Genomic DNA, 17502 nt, shown 5'->3' on the forward strand with positions numbered 1-17502 from the left:
AGAGCAGAGAGGCATGAAAAATCAGATCAAGGTTCAGTCTTTTCCCTTTCCATCTCACTCCCTTCAGCCCATTTCCCAAGAAATCCTGGGTCTCTTGGAAGGCAACATCCATCCACAAAATATGATGCTTTTATTCATCTTTAGAACATTCCCATCCACCACTGACACAAAGAGACCCCAAAGCAACCCAAGTTGGATGTTTTGGGCAATCATGACAAGTTTGGGATGTTAAACTTTGGTACCCAGGTGGTATTAAGGGATGAAGGGCTGCAGGGTGATGCAGGAGCTCCCTCATATCTGAGCTAGGGCAGGAGAGACAGGGAGAAAGGGAAAAGCCTCTCTGCAATCCCTTTATTTCACCTCCTTCCCCAGGAATGGAATCCTGACTCACACGGTGGCCAAGGCAACCAGGCAGGAAAGCTGATGAGGATTTGGCACACACCAAAACCAGTCCAGGGTCAACATTTCTCTGGGTTCGGATCAAGGTTTAAGCTCTGAGCTACCTTAGACAGCCAGCAAAACAAAAGTTCTCTTTCAAATCCAATTTCTCCAGCACTTTCAAGCCTTCCTTCTTAGCATGCCCACATTGCAGGGAGCTTTGGAGATCTCCCTCCTGCAAAACACCACAGCAAATCCCAAGGATCTGCCAGCAGACCTCAGGAGCTGGTTAGGGACCCTCTGCAGGACCAAGGACAGGGAGAAATCCACACTTCCAGCAGAGCTATCCACCCACCACAGCCAGGTATCAAAGACACAAGCTCAGAAAAAACAGGGAGAAAGAGAATAAACCTCAGTTCTCCTCTTTTTCCTTCATTTTCCCTCCCCAAGAGGTGAAGGAATATGGATGTTTAAGAACACAGCATCAAAGCCTCACCATAAAAATCTCAGGCACCTCACATTTCCCACTGGGCACTTCAGGCACTGCAGTTGTGTTTGCTCCTCTGTGTTGTCCCAGAAAATAACACTGAAGAATGAGGACAGCAGCTTTCAGGAGTTTCAGAAATCTTGCATCTGAGTCCAGGCAGAATCCCCTTTCACTCACATCAGCCTCAATATAAAGAAATTTCTGGAAGCTCCAGTTTGAGGCTTAAAGAGTAATAAAATCGACACACAAGTGCTCTGAGCCAATTTGACAGGATCAGGATGAAGTTCAGTCACACTGTTTTTTTAAGATAGAATCCTACACACAAAGGTCACAGCCAAATGGAGTAAATTCCAGTTTAAAGGAAAACTACAGGATTCTCAGACTCAGCATAACCCAGTTGTTCATCTTCAGATGCTCCTGCTGGAAGACATCTATTAAAAGCCATCTTTATCACCAAAATCCTGGAAAAAAAGTTTAGAAAACTCTTCCTTGATCCTTTGACCCATTCAGTAAAATGCACAAGACTTTGCCACAAAATGAAGTTGATGAGTTCCTAATCTGGAGTAAAAAGGGGAAAAAAAAAAAAAAGAGAGAAAGACTTTTTCCTTTAAGGGAAATTTGTGCAGTGTATGAAGAGGACCAATCCCACAAAACTCCAACTGGCCAAAGATTTCCTGGTCCTACAAAAAACCTCATGATTTATCACCCTGCCCCTGATGGGTTTATCTGTCTAACCCCAAACCCCAGGATGCTTCTGAGATTGAGGATTTAGAGACTCCAACCATCCAAAACCGAGCATCTTTGTAATACAGAGCTCTTTGATGGTGCACATGTGGCTGTCTGGAGTGCAGATACTGGGATAGTTCAAATCCCTCATGTTCTGATGCACCACTGCTTTAAAATGCTCCAGGAATTCCACATTCCTGATCACCTTCAATCTCAGTGGTTTATGGCAGATGCTTCATGCTCCATCTGCTTTTCATTTCAAGCAGTTCCTTAAAGAATTCATCCTAATTTCTGGGAAGAAATGGCCATACTAACATGCAGTGCTTTTTAGAAAATCCCTTTTTCCCCATTTCCTATTGAAAGGGCACAACTGCTCCCAAAATGAGAACCTCCCATTTGAGCTGAAGTAGTTCTGGAGTTTCATTGGGCTCTTTTCCACTCTCCAGAAGCTGTATAACAAAACACTGACACTTTTTAACCCGTGGTTCCATTTTATTCCAATTTTATACCCATTCTGTACATCAATGTGTGCAAAGCCTGCAGAGCTCACAGCCAAGAGCCCAGGGCTGAGGCAGCACCCACAGGGTCCAATATGGATGCAGTCAGAGCCAAAATATGGACCCTGAAGGGGGCTTCCAAGTCTGCTGACAGCCAGAATTGGCTGCAGGACCAAAATTTGATGGTTTTGTGCCCGCTGAGCTCAGACAGGCACAGCAGACACTGCTCTGTCTTGAGGCAAACACGGGTCTCCACAAGGCACTTCTGCAGCAGTTCCCTTCTCAAGTGCTTCAATATCCCTTTATAATGAAAAATGAGCCTTTGACAGCTCTAGAAAGCCAAAGGGATGAAGTGTCCAGATTAGGAGCTGAAGTCCCCTGCCAGACCTGATGCCAGCGATGCACATACCAAAAATCGTTTCTGTTTTATCCAAATCCTTGCTGCTCCCCTGAAAATCATTTCACATCCCCCATCCTCCCCAAAACACCCTCACATCCCCAGAGAAATCAGCATTAGCCCTCCCATCACACCAAGTCTCCTGAAAATAAGTTTCATCCCAGCAGTGCCAAAGCACCAGGAGAAAGCACCCAGCACTCAACCCCTGTGCTAAGCCAACATCTCATTCACGTTCCTCTGCTGGGTGGAAGGGGGTGAGGACACACATCCACAGCCTTGGCCAGGCTGCTCTGAAGCTTAAACTGCCTGTGCAAGGTGGCTTTGCAAGAGAAGACTCTGAAAATTGGGGTCTGGGTGTGCATCTTGTTTTTTTTTTGCCTAATCCAAAGAAGATCACCTTCATCTCATGAGCCTTCACAGCACTGGTGCACTGAGGGAGGCAGGGACACACATTTGAGCTAAGGTGGATTTAACAGCAGGAAGAGATAAATTCCTGATGTATCTGATAAATCTCCAAGGTTCTCCCTGCCTACACTTTAATTCTCTGTTTTATTTGAACTTTCTGGGTATGAGATTGAATATATTAACCAGCTCCCCAACAAGCTGCAAGAAACACATTTTGATGTCAGGCTGGGGCTCTGTAATCTCACTTTGCCCTGAAGATTCTGCCCAGCCTTCAAGAAAGTGAAAGTCTGTGAGTGAAAAGGGAGAAAACAACTCTTGAAAACACCAAGGCCACTGTGGGAGCTGCATCAAGCTGAGGCTCACTTTAAACACTGTGTGCTGCTCCTGTGATGTGGTGGCAGCGGACGAGCCGCATCCTGTTTTTCACAACACTGGGCTGAAGTTACCGCAGCTCACATTTTGTTTAAGCATTCTCAACTCCCACAGCATCACTATAATTAGTGTGGAGCCAGCTTGCAGAGGCAGCAGAAAGGGCCTATCAGGCCAGTGCTGAGTAATTAGGTTGCAAGGAGTTGATGTGAGTCTACACACGGTAATAATCGATCCATTTAATCACCGCTTAATAAAAATTAAAATCCTCATCCGCGCACAGCCAGAACATTCATTAAGGAAACGCTGCAGGAGCCTCATCTCCAGTGCTCCACGCTGCCCATTCACAGGCTTTTGCCAAAACACCCTTTTAAACAAGGGCCAGGAGAGCTGTTACACATATCAAAGCACACATTGAATGCACACTGTAAACAGGACATCACATCACAAAAAAAAAATCCCCACTCGCGGCAGCGCTTCCATAAACATTGGCCAACGTACCATCGGTGAAGTCCAGCGCGTACACTGGGAATCTTCGTGCAATGTCATCAGAAATCCCCTTGCCAATACTGAGAAAGTCGTGCAGCTGAAGAAAGGAAGGAAGTGCTGTGTCAGTGTAAAGGCTCATGCATTGTTAAAGAGATTAAGCTCCTTATTCAAGCCTGATAGGAGCGAGAGGGCTCGTTTTCAATAGGGCATTCAAATCCCATCTTGTCGTGATAATAAAAATAAACTCACCGGGATTCAATTTATATCCTCGTAGCATTGTAAAGGAGAAAATCCCCCAGACCACCCTGTTTTCCTCCCTTCCTTCCCTTTTCCCCCTCCCATTCCTATCTGCATCCCTGCTTTGCAGGTGAGGGAGCTGAGGATCCACGGGATGGATCAGACATTGGGTGCTCTGGGGTTAAACAGGTCCGAGGCGCCTTCCCCATCCCTCCACACAACTTTTCCTTTAGATGCCAGCACAAAAATTCCCCTAAATCCACCTGAAACCTCTGAAAGAGGACCCCCAGCAAGTGCTTCTTCCTTGCCATTGCCATGGCAAAGGGAGACCTCAAAGAGATGTGAGGGAATTCAGGTTGTCTGCACCTCAAACTCCATCAACAGGGAAAAGCTTGAATAAATCCACACAACCATCATTTCTGCCCTTAAAACACAATAAAAACACTGGGGAAGGGTTCCAAAAATCCAACATGTTCCCTTTTATTCCTGGTTTGGGGGCCTGCAAGGTGCAGTGGGATTGCTGATAGGATCTGCTGCTCAGCACAGGCAATGAGGAGCTTGTCAGGAATATGTGACAGCTGCTATTGACTCAGCCTCCCAATCCTCACAACTCCTTCCTTATGGAAAGCACATGGAAAGCATCAGGGTAGGCAACACTTACAAATGAGGCACCTGTCAGATTTTTTCCTGTTACTCTCAGAGCACACAAACCACTCTGAAAATCAAATGCACCTTTATGCAGTGATAACAACCCCAGCTGCCTCAGCTAAAACATTTCATGTATTTATTGCAGAAACAGGCACAGAAGACTTATAAGCTCTGTTAGGGAGTGTAAGGAGGGAAATAAAAATTACAGACACAAAATTTACACTGACAGATCATCTCAAAGCAGCAGGGAGCTCTTCCTTTGGCTGCTTCATGTGGAAAGTGATAAAAATGAGTGCTTTAGAAAGGTACAGTGCTCATTTAATGGACTACACACAGCTTTGCCTTCTCTCCTGGGACTCACCTGTTTGCAGCACCTGGAAAATCAGAAATACAAACAAAATAAAGAAGGGGATATTCCTTTAGGAGGAATACACCAGGCACAACAATCACTGGGTTTGGGGTGCAAAAGAGGAGCAGCTCCTTTATCAGTGACTGTATCATCTCAGATTTCAGCTATTTAAGTCAATTCTGTTGCAATGTGCCAATGCACCTGTAGGACTTTTTGAACTTTAGGACAGTTCCAACTGTAACCTGAACAACCAGGATGAGGAGACAGATGTGTTACCAGCAAAACATCTGCATTTGAAGCATTTCTGAACAATCTCTGCATTTCAACCATATTTGGTGGTAGAGTTGGACATCAAAGCCAGATGCACTCGAAAAGCAATTTAATTTTTCCCCCCAGAAAGAGATTCCTGAAGGCATGAGTCAGCCAGAGAATCACAATGGCCTCAGACTGGGATGTTTACTTATCATGCTGCAGTGAGCACAGGGAAAAGGATGGGGGAAAAGGATGCTCAGGGTGTCTCATCTTCCAGGGGAGGAGGAGCAGTGGCTGCTGCTGGCCTGGGGCAACAGGGAGGGGGCTCTGGGGAACAAAACCTATTCCAGGCAGCTGGGAGTGCGCAGAGGAGGAAAGCACTGCCTAACTCATCCCACAAGGCACCAGGGTTATGTTTAAGACCCACCCTGATTTCTTCCATGCACTTATTTCTTGTGTGTGTGAGTGTGAAATGAGGGTAGGGAGTGTCAGTGGAAGCTCACCAGCAGGAAAAGCTGTTCCTGCTGTTGGGCTGATCCTCCTGTGAGCTTTCCTCTCTGCTCTCTACCCTCAGACTCAACCTGGGCTGCACCACAGATATCACAGAATCACAGAATGGTTTGGGCTGGAAGGGACTCAAAGCCCACCCAGGCCCACAGGCAGGGACACCTTCCTCTAGCCCAAGGTGCTCCAAGCCCCAGTGTCCAACCTGGCCTTGGACACTTCCAGGGATCCTGGGGCAGCCACAGCTTCTCTGGGCACCCTGTGACAGAAGGATTTCTTCCTAATATCCCATCTGAATCTACCTCTTTCAGCTTAATGCCATTCCCCCCTCTCCTGTCACTCCATGCCCTCTCCAGCCTTCCTTACAGTAGGAGGCTGCTAAAAGACTGAGTTACAAAAGATGAAAAAAATAGAAAATATAAAAGACTGGCCTCCAAAGTTACAGCCCTTTTTTGGTTTCACTTTTATTCCCCCAACCTAGCCAAATAGATGAAGTTCATGAATTTTTCTGCTTTGCATTCCACAAATCTCTCCCAGCTTCTTGCCATTATTTGGGTTAGAGGAAGAGGCTAAGCCAGCACTTAGCAGCTACAAAGCCAAACATAAAAAATGTGCTCTAACAACTCTGACCCTTCCTCAGCCCTCCCCAAAAGTGCAGGAGTATTTTATAGAGATCAGGGATGTGAGTCTGTGCAAAACCACAATATCCTTGGTATCCCCCTCCTGCTGATGCTGAGCACACACAGCCCCCTCAGCAAATCCACACAGAACACAAAATCACAGCCAGAAAAACATCACAGCTGTTAGGGGCTCCTCCATGAACAAAATCACAATTAGATGCCTCAGTAAACAAGAGGATTTCAGGCTGACTTAATTATGATTGAGTACATAGCCTTGCCTAAATAATCCTCTGAGATGAGCCAAAGCAAAGTGACAGTGCTGTAGGCACAGCAGGGAATGTGACTGTCACATCCCCCTCAGTATTTCAGCAGAGGTAAAAACAAGCACTTGCAAAAAATCCCACTCACACCCAGAATTTAAGGCTTGTTTCCTCTCCCATCACTGCAGGATCCAAGAGGCCAGATTTTCATGTCACCCAGAGACTTTACACCTTCCTAAGAGCTCACTTGTCATAGGCCAGGGGCTCCTGTGAGGGTGTTTATTTCTCTGGGGGTGGCTGACAGGTTGAAATTACACTCCTGGTCTCACATGGGTTTGTGCTCATATTAAATGCTTCTTCTCCACAAGGGAGGAAAAGCAGGAGATGGCTCTCAGGAGCTGAGGAATCCAGTCTAAGAGCTCAAATCAACCTTACTTCTCCAGGCAAACCTTGGCTTGCCAGGAAATCTCCTTTCCCAGCTCTTTGTGCTGGCAGGGCGAGGTGGGGATACAGAGGCTGAATCTCCCAAGAGCTCAAGGATAAAATGGTTTTATAAAAACAAAACACTTCAGCAAACCCAGGCCCACAACTGTCAATGCCAAAAGCAAGAGCTGAAGGAAGAAGTGTCACCCTCCACAGCACTGGCTTGGAGAAATCAGGATTCTGCCTGGCCAAGGCTGCTCTTCCAAGCAGGCCCACAGGAATCACCAGTCTCAGGGCCAAAATCTATAAGCTCAGTGTCTCATCCAGCCCTCCTCACCAAACCACAGAGCAGAAAACCCTCTGGAGACATTTTTTTGCTATTTTTAGCAAAAGACAAAGTCAGACATTTCAACTGCTCTAACAAAAACCCATTTGAAAGGCCAGGTATAGAGGGTTAAACCTATTTTAGGTAAATTACTACTCCAAATATCCCTGCCTTGCATGACCGGGGTTTAAAGAGGGTTTCAGGACTTGTTCTGCAAAGTTAAGAGCAGATCTGGGGTCTAGCAAAGTTCAAAGCACTACCTATAAGCAAGGGGATTCCACAGGAAAAACATGAGCTTTGCTCATTTCCAGATGTGCAGATCAAACCCCTTAAATCTATTCCAGGGGGGAAAAAATAAGTGATAAGTGAAGCAGCTCCTGCACTATAAGCAACCCAAAGCTTTGGGGTTATTTGTAATGCAGAGACAGGAGCAGCATGCTGGGGATGGCACAGTTTGTTTTTCAGGTATGCTGTCTGCTTAAAGAATGGATTTCTGAACGGAAAAACAAAGCAGTGACCAACACACAGGAAATTCCAGAAAAGAAAGCTGAGTTACAGCATTTCCCTCCAACTTTAAAGTACAAAGCAAGTAATGTTTTACAGAGCTACAGATCAAACAGGGAGAATTCAGGCCAAATACTGACAGGCAACTTTTAAGTGAAATTACCGTGCAGAGATGGCCAAGAAGCTTTTTGGCTGCAGGAAAGACAAGCAGCAGCTTCCTCCAGAGCCTTCTGATTGTAAGGATTAAGTACCTTGGACTGACAAGGAGCAGGGATCCATTAATCCCACCCTCCACTAAGCATCTGGAATCAAAGTCCTGCAACCATTTCAACCCCCAAGTGCTCTGCATCCCTTCAACACCTTCAAGTGGCTTTTTGGAGATTTATAGCAAATCTGAGGAAGGTGGATGTGCACAAAGCAGAAATTTGGGGAAGCCTTGGTGGTGAGGAGCTGGCTGGGAATGCTGCTGCATCCACTGGACTCAAATGTTCACCTCCTCACCCCAAATCTCCATGGATGGATGATGGATGGATGAAGGATGGATGGATGGATGATGGATAGATGATGGATGGATGGATGGATGGATGGATGGATGGATGGATGGATGGATGGATGGATGGATGGATGGATGATGGATGGATGGATGATGGATGATGGATGGATGGATGGATGGATGGATGGATGGATGATGGATGGATGGATGGATGGATGGATGGATGGATGGATGAGGGATGGATGATGGATGAAGGATGGATGGATGGATGGATGGATGGATGGATGGATGGATGGATGGATGGATGGATGGATGATGGATGATGGATGGATGGATGGATGGATGGATGGATGATGGATGATGGATGGATGGATGATGGATAGATGATGGATGGATGGATGATGGATGGATGGATGGATGATGGATGGACGGATGATGGATGGATGGATGATGGATGACGGATGGATGATGGATGATGGATGAATGGATGATGGATGGATGGATGATGGATGGATGGATGATGGATGGATGATGGATGGATGATGGATGACGGATGGATGATGGATGGATGGATGGATGGATGGATGGATGGATGGATGGATGGATGGATGGATGATGGATGGATGGATGATGGATGGATGATGGATGGATGATGGATGACGGATGGATGACGGATGGATGACGGACGGACGGACGGATGGATGGATGGATGGATGGATGGATGGATGGATGGATGATGGATGGATGGATGATGGATGGATGGATGATGGATAAGGGATGGATGATGGATGAGGGATGGATGATGGATGAGGGATGGATGGATGAGGGATGGATGGATGGATTTTGACACCAAGGCATGGCAGAGGTGCTGGCCAAGCCTCACCTTGAGTTGTTTGCTACCGTGTGACGTGTGCCCATCTTTCCTTCCTGAGGGTCTCTGATTGGCCACTGTCAGCAAGTGGCGTTGGTGCACCAAGGCCTCCTTGAACTCCTCCTCAGTTTTGGTTTCCAGAAGCTTCTGCCGGAAGGTTATGTCTGAAAACATCGTGGCAAAGGTCCTGCCCACTTCTGTGGCCGTTTTGGTGCTTTTCTAAGCAGGGAAAAAAAAAAAAAGAAAAAGTGGTTATAAAACCATTTAATTTCACTTCTGAAAGGTAAATCCCATAATTTATTCCTCTGAAGAGGAACCTGCCCAGCTCCAAGGATCCCAGAGAGACCTGAGGGAGGAGGGCACATGCGGAAGCTGTTGCAGATGAACACACATCCACAGCAGAATCCTCTGGAGGCACCACCACAGGTCCTGAAGCCCTGATCGATCTTCACTTGATCAACTTCCCAGAAACCAATCCAAAGCTGAATCATGCTGAATGTGCACTTTATCCCTGGTTTCCCTTCAAGACAAGACAAAAATCTTTGCTACTTAACAGCACCTCAGGATTGCTGCTCCTGGGGTGGGAATGTTTCTGCAGGTACTGATGTCTTATCTGAAAGACTGAGATTATTGTGCTCATCTGATTCCTATTTTCTGGGCATTAAAACTCAATTCATTTGGCCACTCTGAGGCAATTCTGGCAGCACAAGTGGAGGTTGAGAGCTCTCAGCTCAAGTAACCACTGGCACAGAGGAAAGGATGGGAAAAAACAGCTGGGAACCCACACAAGGAGCTCTTGTCTGTCTTCACTAAATGTTTGGAAGAGACAGGAGTCTTGCAGACATGAAAAAAAGTGTTTATTTTCAGGATTTAATATTTCTGTGAGACACAGGCCTGATCTGTGGGGGTCCATCTTCCAACAGAATCCAAGCTGCTTTCCTACTGCAGGAAATTAAATGCAAAGGGAAGAGTAAAGGAGGCTGAGGTCCCCATCCCTGCACAAACACACCAAAGCCAAGCTCTCCAGGCCCTGACCTGCTCACCAGCTCCTACTGTGGCCAGGACAGGTAAGATACTTGCCAAGACTAAATTACACAGAACCACAGCTCATTAAAAGCTCCTTCTGATGTCAAGTTTTAACCCACCCACCTCTTCTACACTCCACACTCATCAGGCAGCAGCTACCACAGACACCCAAACATTCCCCCAGCCCTGGAGAACCTCCAAGCTCCTCACTCTGCTGTGAAAAGAAGAGTGAGCATCTGTGATTGATCCCAATTGCTTCTCATGATTCACAACCAAGCAGATGAACAATTTCTCCATGGACACAACCAAATAATTCAGTGTGGGTGACGCAGAAGCTCAGGCGTGGGTGGCACTGAGCTGGTCCCAGAGTCATTGCTAATGCTGTCCTTCCTCCATCACTCACATCATCCTCCTCTCTGCCATTTGCTCCGAAAAACTGTGGCTGCCCCATCTTCCATTTGCTCAAAAAAATTGTGGCTGCCCCATCTTCACTTGCTCTGAAAAATTGTGGCTGCCCAATCTTCCATTTGCTCAAAAAATTGTGGCTGCCCCATCTTCCATTTGCTCAAAAAAATTGTGGCTGCCCCATCCCTGAAGTGTTCAAGGCCAGGCTGGATGGGACTTGGAGCAACCTGGGATAGTGGAAGGTGTCCCTGAATATGGCAGAAATTGGAATGAGATTGTTTTAAACGTCCCTCCCAACCCAAACTATTCTGGGATTCCATCACCAGGAATGTCCCTTCAAACACTCACTAGGGCACATTCAGTTTAAGTTTCTAGAGAGAGGTTTGGATTTAAGTGAAGGGTTTTGCCTAGGACTTGCTTTTACAGCCTGGATTTGCCAGCACAGAGGAGGCTCCACCTTTCACCTCTAAGCAGCAACAATCCTTGGGCTGGATGCTGCAAGGATTGCTTCAACATTCCCAATGCCCTTCCAATTTTTCCTTCACTAAGGAGATGAACAGTTTAGAGAGGATAGATATTTGCAGGAAAACTCTTTTTTTTTCCTTCCTCAATATTAGCAAGGCCAAGAATCTGGATTCCCAGCATAACAAATGCCCACTTTGTGGACTTGCCCCCCTTCCATTGAACGTGATGCTGTCAGCAGGTTAATTATTTTAACTGCTGCACCAGAAATGCGCACTTGGGGCTGGCTCCACCAACCCATTTAAAATAAAAAAGCACATTGGCAAGTGCAAGCTCTGTTGGCCTCCACTCCCTTCCCTTAATTTGACGCTGACCATCGGAATTGCAAACTCTGGGGATCCCAGCGGATGCGGAGCCGCTGGCGGGGGCTTTGCACGTAGCTGGCCCCAGATAACAATGAGGGACAGATCCATGGAGCTGCACACAGCTCCAGGTGTTCTCCCTCCTGCTTTGCACAAGGAACATCAATATGTTTTCAGCCTGTTGGCTTGGAGGTCGATGCCAAAAGCAAGTTGGGAAAGACCTGCCAGAAATCCTGGGAAAGAAGGAAACACCAGTATTCCCATTTAAATGTGGGTGGTGGTGAAGGGGGGAGGAGACAGGCCAGAGCAGCAGGTCCCAAGGTCACATAGATAGCATTGAAGAGCAGGAAATTGAATCAGGACATATCCTGTCCCAGGAAAGGTCTTCAACCTCTCCAGCACCTCCCAGGAGCACAGACCCAGCAGCCCCAAGGTGTAAACAGCCAGCTGGAGTGTGAAAAGGTCTTGAGCTTTGAACCACTCAGCCATCAGCTGCAAGAACCACCTTGGTCCGGCCAGGGCTTTCTAGGAAGACAGGATGGTGATCCCCAATTAACCTTGATGCACCCCATGATATCAGAGTCAGACTTGGATGATCCTTGTGGGTCCCTTCCAACTCAGGATATTCTGATTGCAGTAAAAGTGTTCTACTGTGCCATTCTTGTCAACACCAAAGAACCAGAACTTGAGCAAGCTTTAACCTTGCTGTTTCAGGTGTTAAAAGCTCTGAATCCAAAGAGCCTCAGGGACAGTCTGACATTAAAAGCACCACAGCTCCCAGAAAGTCTCACCCTCACTGTAACAGAGCTCAAAAAAGAATCATCTTCCTCTTGGCTACATTACCTCCAGCTGCTGCAGCCACACGTGCAGGGTAAATGTCAGCCCCATCAGGGAAGTTTGTTGGGAAACAACCCAGACCTTTTGCCCTGGGGCACCAGCTGTAGGCTCACAAGAGCCTTTCAAAAGCTTGGCTTTAGCAAGGAACTGCATTTCTTACTTCTAAAAATAGCAGCTCCAGCTGGAGAGGGGAATCCATGGAGTGTTAAGGGCATCCCAGGTGTGCATGGGGACTAGAGAGTGTTCTCCTCACCATCAGGATGCAGGCCATGAGACAAGGACACAGCCCACCAATCCACCCCTCACCAACAGCATAAATCATCTTGACAGCTGCTGAGAAGACCTCAGGCCTTTTCACATCCCCTTGTGTTTTAAAAACAAACCAATAAATGTTTAAAGACACTTATTAACCCTTGGAGGAGCCCAAGGAAATGCAAACTCAGGAGAACCCCCTGAAATTATGGAGCAAGAAGAACAAAACTCACCATCTTGGGAGGAGCCAGGACCAGTATGACAAATCTGACTTCACAGGAGTTCTCCCCCCAGTTCTGAGGCCTCTCCAGGCGGCTGATGCAAACGTGGCGTCGCTGAAGGGACTTTATAGTGCAACTGTGGGGAAAATGGGATTGTCACACTGGGCCCCACAACACCAGGCATGATCTCCCCTGGTGCACAAGGTATAAAAACACATTTCACCTTTGAGAAACACATGATGGTGTTGGTTGAAGACATCTGAAGTCTTAAACTTTTAGTTACTATCAGCCTAATTCTGCTCCCTTCTGTACAATTTGACATCCATGTTTTTATGGGAAATACCTTTCAAGATTTCAAGGTGCATTCTGTCTTTTCCTCCAGGTGCTTTTTAACAGCCAAGAAAACAAATGACAGAGAGCACAACACACTGAGTACCTGCAGAGCTACAGAAGCTTCTACACACACACACACACACACACACACACACACACAAAACCCCTCTTATTAAAAACCACCTGCATTATTGGAAAGCAGATTACATTTCATTTCACCTGATCTCCCAAGGTGCTTCTGGAAACACTGAGGCAAAATGCCAAGCCAATATACTCCCACTTCTGCCTCAGGCAGACCTCTCTGTTATAATGGCTTTCCCCATTTGCTCCCAGCTGTTGTTTTCCCCTTTCTGGCTCCCAAGTGTTAAAGAAACCAGGCTGACCTCCCTGCTCAAGAACCACAGAGATGGGATTAGTGCTTGGAGGGAAATCCTTGGCTGTGATCCAGGGGCTGGGATTAGACTCCCAGAACCAAGACTAGCAAAGAAAGTTGTGTGGAATAAACATAGGGATCATCTCCAGAGGCTGTGAAAGATCAGGTCTGTCTCCACCCCAGGCTCTTTAAACAGAGCTGGGACCTGTTCAGCTGCCACTTTTCCTGCTGGGAAATTTTGGGGCTTGCTGCAGGGGCAGCAAGTGGGTAATGCCACCCTGGTATGCAGCTCTCCTGCTCCCTTTAAAGCCACCAACCACTTCCCAACCCTTCTGTAAACCACTGGTGAAAAATGCACACAGGGTTTGCCTACAGACACCTGGAAGAGGTATGGAAGTGTTTTCCTGCCTCAGAGTTATTATTATATATACCCCTCCTTTTACCTGGTTCAAAGTTATTTCAGCTGCCTCCTCCCTTTTGTTCATCTAACAAGCACCTATCATAGTCCTCCAACAAGAGGATTTATTTCTCCAATTTTTCTTCCATAATCCATCTATTTCTTTCCTTTTAAGATGTATTCTCACCCCCATGCACCCTAAGGGCTGTTCCATTAACAAGGTCTTTGGCTGAAGATGTCCTAATCTGGATCACGTTTAATTTTCTATCAAGTTCTTCAGTATTTGCATTGAAAAAATAAAAATCACACCATCAAGTATTTTCTTACTGAGTTTGACTTCCAGATCTCAGACTGGAAGCAGACTGCTTCTATAAATTAGTCTCATACAGACACTTGTCTGAGAGCAACCAAACAGCTTAATTAGAACAATACACAGGGCTTGAGAAAGATGACACTGGTTCATTTATTTCCTAACTTCCCTTCACCACAGCCTTTTGTTCTTTTTGTACTCGAATCAGCTTTGAAAGAGAAAAAGATCAAGGCAGGTCCTAAGGTGAGGAATAAATATCTTTTGAAGTAATTGAAAATCGAGTGCAAGCTACACTTGTTTTCACAACCAAAGCCAAGCCCCTGCTTGCAATCCAGCTGTGGCTGGACAGCAGACAAGTCTCCTTGTGTTACAGCTCAACAAGCCAGAGGGGACATGAACTCTGGGCTCTGGACCAACTGGAGAACCTTCAAGTGGGCCAACACCTTCAGTTCTGTCACCTTCACCCACCTGGTCACCAGCAGTGAATGATTACTGAAAGCATTAACATTATTCTGAGCTCAGTTCTCAGCATTTGCACACCTCAGCTGCTGAGCTTGATGCCTTGTGAAGGCTGACCTGGAGCAGAGGCTGGACAGAGCTACAGAATAAAGCAGGGATTTATTAGAAGGCCTCAATGGATGCACCTTGGGCAGCACAAGAGCCCAGCCAGGGCTGCACTCAAGATGAACCAAAATGGTCACAAAAATGCACAACTGGGCATGGGGTCTCTCACTTTGATCAGTTCTGCTCCATTTGCATCTTGCAGTTCATTGTCCAATTCCAGCTTTAGCCCATGCAGTCCCACCCTGCTTGTTTTTCTCTCTCCAGCCCACGGTGTTTGTGCTCTTGGGCTGAGATTTGGATCATTTGTCCTTGGTGCCCAGCTGGAGCAGGAATTGTTTTGTCTCCCTGCTCTGTGCACATTGCTCACCATCCCCTCATATGAAGCTCAGACCCACACACTAAAGCAGCCCAGAATCTGAAAAATACAGAAGTTAAAACCTGAGGCATCAAGCTCATCAAATAATCTGTTTTGAAAAGGAAGGTTTGCTGGGCATTTTGGACATCATTTCCACCCCAGCCATGGCCAGCAGCAGCAGGTATCAGCACCTGTGGCTCACAGAGTTGTACCAACACTTCCCAGACACCTTTCCCTCCCTGCCATGTGCACCAGGCAGGGCCTGACCAAGCAAGAAACCACTCAAGTACAAAGCAATCTGGAAAAGCCTATAATAAAGTGCAATAACAAAGCAAGCCACACGTTCTGGAGTTTTCTTTCTCCCTGGAGTGAGAGGGTTATGTTTCAGCTCCATGAATTGTCTCCAGAGCTGTGTTTTCCAGAGATAGGAGTCCTGCCAGCAGGGCCACGATCCCACTTCAGCTCAAGAGCTTCTTGGGTACAGAGGGAAAACTGGACTGTGAAAAACTGAGTTTTGCTATTGGGTCTCTCTCACATACAAGATCATTTTCATGGCAGCCACTAAAAATTTGTGTTTCTCTTGGTCAGGAGTTCACTGTTTCCTTAAGCTGAGGGACTGGGCAAGAAGAGGATCCCACAGCACCAAAAGGTTTCACACAGTGGAATTAACATTGACAAGACACCAAGAAATTCACTGTCATTATCAACCCTTTTCATCTCAAATGGTTTTAATCCAGAGTGCTGGAGTTTGAGGTTTCTCAAACTTCTGAGAGTCTCCTCCAGCTCCTCTGTAAAGAATTCTATGGACACTGACACAGGGATCTAAATCCCAATATCACACCAGTAAAATTGAGAATTTCCAACACTTAGGTCAATGTACAAATAATTTAGATCAATAACACCTTTACAAATCAGGCTGGAGTTGATTTAGTGAGGGCAAACCTGATTAAAACCAGATTGAAACAGGTGCCACAGAGAAGATGGGATGTACCTGAGCCTGGCTGCATGGAGGGGAGGAACAGTGCAGAATGCAGCCTCATCTCAGTCTGCTCTCCCTCTGTTACATCCATTTATTTGGGGAAAAAATGATGTTTCAATACTTTCAGTGCAAGGCCAAGTCACTTCTGCCCATGCATCATTCAGCAGCTCAAGCTTTTCTTCAAATTTAAGCCATTATTTAGCTGACTCAAATCCTATTCCCTGGTGTAGCACTTACAGCTCCCACTTTTGTTTTAATTCCAGAATCCAGATACGAATACAATACAAACCAAAACTGCAGTCCCAACTAGAATTGTGCAAATATTTGTAAAAGACACAAAAAAAAATAAAGTTCTCTGGTTTACATGGAGAAATCCCAAGCCAAGCAAGACTGCAGGTGAAAGTCAGCACAGCTCAGACCAAGAAGAAAGTCACTTTCAAAATGAAACAACTTTTTTTTTTTTTTTAAAGTAGCACTTAAACAAATTCCCACTAAGAAAAAAAAAAAAAAAGCTGGAGTGTAAATTTCCCCAAAAAACTGAGAACTAGCAAGACATTTTCAGCTGACTCTAAATCAAGTCTGGTTTGGTCAAAGCCTCCAAGTTCCTTTTTGGTTTGACTTGAGCTACATTTGATTCTCCCTTGGTTTGGCCAGAAAGCTGAAAAATCTATTTTCACTCAGTATTAGTCAGCCCAGGAAATGCTGGACTATGATTTAATGAGATGCCAGGTTGTGTTCTCAGCAGTTTTATCTTGATGCCCCAATAATTGAGCTTGTAAAAAGGGCATTTAAATGACAGCACAAATTCTGCTTCCCTGTGCTCCTCTCTGCCTCTGGTGGTGCTGAGGGTGGCACTGGGATGGTGAGAACTGGCAGTGCTCCACCAAAATCCCAGATCCACCGAGTCCCACGTGCCCCAGGTCTGCCCCACACCCAAGATGTTATCAGAGTAATAACACATTGCTCAAGCAAATCATAAAAAGGGTCAAATTATGGAGACCTAAGAGAAACAGAAACCCTCTTTTAAAAGGGCAAGAAAGGAAGTTAATTCAGAAACAAATTATCCCTTGCAGTATGAAAAAGTGCCCAGCAGAGGTAATCAGCCAGCCAGCCTCTTCCTGTCCCCACACAGAACAATGACACTTCTTGTTCTCAACCACTGCCAATAAATCTTCCTTTGCTGAGCAGCTCCAGGCACCAGCTTGGAGAAACCAGGATCTGCAAGTGAGGAATGAAGCTGTGGCCAGGCCAGGCAGCTCACCCACAGCCTGGCACAGGCTGGTCTCAGCCACAACACCCCCACTCCAGGCTGGAAGTCCTTCTGGCCTGGGAAATGCACCTTGCTGGGCTCCAGGAAGACTCATCCTCTCCAGGGGGAAGGATTTCCTCCAG

At 46.3% G+C, this 17502-nt stretch overlaps 1 protein-coding gene across 4 annotated transcripts in view; it reads right to left on the minus strand.

The window, feature by feature from the left end:
* Positions 1-17502, minus strand: part of SLC4A11 (solute carrier family 4 member 11) — a 94044-nt gene that overhangs the window by 30651 nt on the left and 45891 nt on the right. For all 4 annotated transcript variants that reach the window (XM_066548797.1, XM_066548798.1, XM_066548800.1 and 1 more), the window contains exons 7-9: positions 12812-12935; positions 9247-9453; positions 3761-3845 (exon numbers count right to left, since the gene is read on the minus strand). In XM_066548797.1, the coding sequence (XP_066404894.1) occupies positions 3761-3845; positions 9247-9453; positions 12812-12935 (416 nt within the window). The remainder of the gene's footprint in view (positions 1-3760; positions 3846-9246; positions 9454-12811; positions 12936-17502) is intronic.

This window comes from Molothrus aeneus, chromosome 4 (genome assembly GCF_037042795.1).
Source record: "Molothrus aeneus isolate 106 chromosome 4, BPBGC_Maene_1.0, whole genome shotgun sequence".
NCBI lineage: Eukaryota > Metazoa > Chordata > Aves > Passeriformes > Icteridae > Molothrus > Molothrus aeneus.